Source organism: Rhincodon typus, chromosome 9, assembly GCF_021869965.1.
Source record: "Rhincodon typus isolate 14 chromosome 9, sRhiTyp1.1, whole genome shotgun sequence".
Lineage (NCBI taxonomy): Eukaryota > Metazoa > Chordata > Chondrichthyes > Orectolobiformes > Rhincodontidae > Rhincodon > Rhincodon typus.
This window is the reverse complement of record NC_063340.1, coordinates 31,661,314-31,664,636: the sequence shown is the minus strand read 5'-3', so window position 1 is coordinate 31,664,636 and position 3,323 is coordinate 31,661,314. Positions and strand designations below refer to the sequence as shown.

Below are 3,323 nucleotides of genomic sequence, written 5' to 3'. Positions count from 1 at the left end.
CTGGCTCCATCCCCGCCCCTTTGACCTGTCTGTTTCCTCTCCACCTATCTTCTCCTCTATCCATCTTCTATCCGCCTCCCCCTCTCTCCCTATTTATTTGAGAACCCCATTCCCCTTCCCCATTTCTGAAGAAGGACCTAGGCCCGAAACGTCAGCCTTCCTGCTCCTATGATGCTGCTTGGTCTGCCGTGTTCATCCAGTTCTACACCTTGTTATCTCAGATTCTCCAGCATCTGCAGTTCCTACTATCTCTGATAGGGTTTCTAAGATGTTTACATTTTGTTACTGATGGATAAATGTGGTCAGGACTTTAGGAGAATGCTTCTTTTTTGAAATGAATGCCAAGGTTTTTGTTTTACGTTCATGCTAAGAGGAGATTGGTTTGATGTTTCATCCCAAAGTGACATCTGTGCTCAAATTAAAAGTCCTTCACTCATCAGATGGTGAACATATGGGATTCTCTACTACAGAAGGTTGTGGAGGCCAAGTCACTGAATATATTCAAGAAATAGTATTTTTTTTAGGCTTTAGGTTTTTAGGTTTTAAAGGAATCAGGGATATGAGGAGAAAACAGGAATGTAGCATTAAGATAGAAGATCAGCCATGATCAGAATGAATGGTGGAGCAGGTCAGAGGGCTGAATGGCCCACACCTGGTCCTATTCCATAATTTTATGTTTCTAAGCTCTGCAATTAGACTTGAATCCTTGACCCTGTCATTCCTAGGCAAGAATGATTCCAGCTAAACCAAAGTGTTTGTCATTTTATTTACAGACACGTTATCTTCTCAGCAAAATGACTCTGCTTATGACAGCACTGACCAGGATGACTGGAAAGATGGATGGAATGAGAAAAGGCGACGTGCAAACTCAAATTGTTACCAACTATGGAAGAGCAATGGAGAGCTGAGAATGGACAGAAAGCAGAATGGTAAAATTGACATTGACGCTGGAGACTGCACTATGACTTCTTGTAGCACTGAATCAATGGATGCCACTGATGAAGCAACCTTGAGAGCCAAGGCCACACCCTCACCTGCACTCACAATTGAATGTTATACTGTAAGGATAAACAGACGCTGCTCAGAACCAATATTAGGTATCAATTCGAGCCAAAAAATGATCAACCAGCAGGAATTATTAGCAAGAAGTCACGATGATTGCTCAATCTCAACTGATGGCCTGCATTTTGATAGCCAACAAATGGAAAAACAGGTATCTGAGGAACATTTTACAAAGTATCAGTTTAGCAACAGGATTGCAGACAACCTTAATGCCAGCTCACATTCTGAGCTTTCCACTGCATCCTCCTCGAAGGCCTCTTCCATTTCCTCATTGGCTAGTTCATATTCAAACCTTTCGGAAAACTCTGTTTTTATCATCTCTCCGCTCATTTCCCCAACTTGTTGCAGTGAGGAGAATTCCTCCTTTTCAGAATGTCCAGAAAAACTTCAAACAAATTCTATTCAGGATCCTGATAATAATGCAAAACCTATGAAAGAAAAAGTCAAGAAACTGCTGAAAAAGACTCAAAGCTGGGGTCCTATAAGGACATTTAACACAAACCAGGAATCTTCCAAGGAAAATAGTTGGAAAGAAAAAGTTCCCACTTGTGAGACAGTCCATGAGGACCAAGGCAATCAGAGCAATGCTGTCAGGTACAGGGCACGCACAATTTCAATTGATGAGGTTTTTCAGCGAGTTGATAGCAAAAGACTTTGTAGCCCACCTCCATATCATAAAGCTGTTGAAGAAAATAATCCACTTCCCCCTGATGCTACAAGGAAAGGAATGACTGTGAAAAACATGAGAAGGTTGTCTCAATTGGAAGAAGTCAAGAAACTCTATTGTCCAGTCATTGCTGGGAAGAAAACTAGGCCTTATTCTTTAACAGAGGACCTACTCTATCCTTCATGGCAAAATCATTGCACAAACCATTCTGACTCTTGTGCTAAGCAGGCACAACCTAAACCTACTAATCAGTGTGAAGATTCACGCAACAATTTTGAAAACAATATGCACCCTACAGGATTTGAAAAAGCAAAACAGTATAGGGGGAGAGCCATGTCTGAATGCCTAAGAAGAAGCAAGCATGAACTGTTATGTAAACATTTCAGTCAAAACCTTGAGGACTATGAACAGATTCAGCATGCTAAAGAATCTTATGTGTAATATGGGTAAAAGCTGTAATTTCTATGCTGGGGTTCAGTTAAAGCACTAATACAGTCAAAAAAGCTTTTGGCATGTTGCAATGTCCTTAAATACTGACCTTCAATTAGTTAAGACTTATGGCATAAAATGGCATTATAATATGCCATTATTTGGGGTTTTTGAAACTCCCTGGGGCAATTGTAGCCTAATTTTCCAAATAAGAAACTAGGAGGGTCAAGTGAAATCCTGATTTTATACCCTACCCAAATTGGGGCATTTTCAACCTATTCTGTCATTTGGGATTCTGATGACACATTAGCTTTACACTCCAGCTAAGTTTACCCATTGAAGTCAATGTATAATATTGGACAAGTTCTAAAATCAGTGTTCCACTTAATCTGGTTAATTTCTTATTCAGTGAATTGGTGTGAAATTGTACTCCGATCCTGCCACCCGCCCTATTACTAATCATTAGACAATATTGAAATGAAAATCTATGTTATGCAATTTCAATATGAAATGGTGGAAGGGATTCAAAGTTGTTGCCATGACTCATATTTAAAGTGATATCACTGATCATTGTACATTTTGTGTGACATCCCTTGTAAATATTATACATGAAAATTATCAGAATTCTCTGTGTATGTAAAATTCTTTGCAAAAATGTTTAACTTTTTCACTACGATAATAAAAATGTTTCCATTGGATCCTGTTCCATTTATTTCATAATTAAAATGAATTGCTATGTAAACACCATCATAGTACCTTTAGCCCATTGGTTTAATATTCTAGTCTTTCAACAAGTATGAAACCATGTCCTGAGATTCAGATACTTGAAGTCTGGTCAATTAATGCCATTACGTTGCAATCTGATACATCAGTCTGGGGTAACTGTATGAAGACTCATGAGGAGGCATTTTAACTTTAAGGAATGCATGGATTTGGATATGGGCAAGGGGAGGATATGACAAATTCAAGCTTATTGGTGTCAACTCATCAACTTCTACACATAACTTAAGTATGTTAGCCTGTTTGTATAAACTCCTAGGGAGAGACAGATTGCTTATTAGCATTTGCTAATTGCTCACTTGGAGGAATATTTCAGTAATGCTTTCAAATTTAATGAAATATTTGTGGATTTTCCAGGCTTCCTGATACAAAGTGAAAAAAAGCA

The 3,323-nt window shown here is 38.7% G+C and overlaps 1 protein-coding gene across 1 annotated transcript in view; it reads left to right on the top strand.

Annotated features, from left to right (window-relative positions):
• Positions 1-2,825, top strand: part of tagapb (T cell activation RhoGTPase activating protein b) — a 158,533-nt gene extending 155,708 nt beyond the window's left edge. Inside the window, exon 5 of the mRNA XM_048600973.1 lies at positions 774-2,825. Within this exon, the coding sequence (XP_048456930.1) occupies positions 774-2,170 (1,397 nt within the window). The 3' untranslated portion in view covers positions 2,171-2,825. The remainder of the gene's footprint in view (positions 1-773) is intronic.
• Positions 2,826-3,323: the final 498 nt, after the last annotated feature.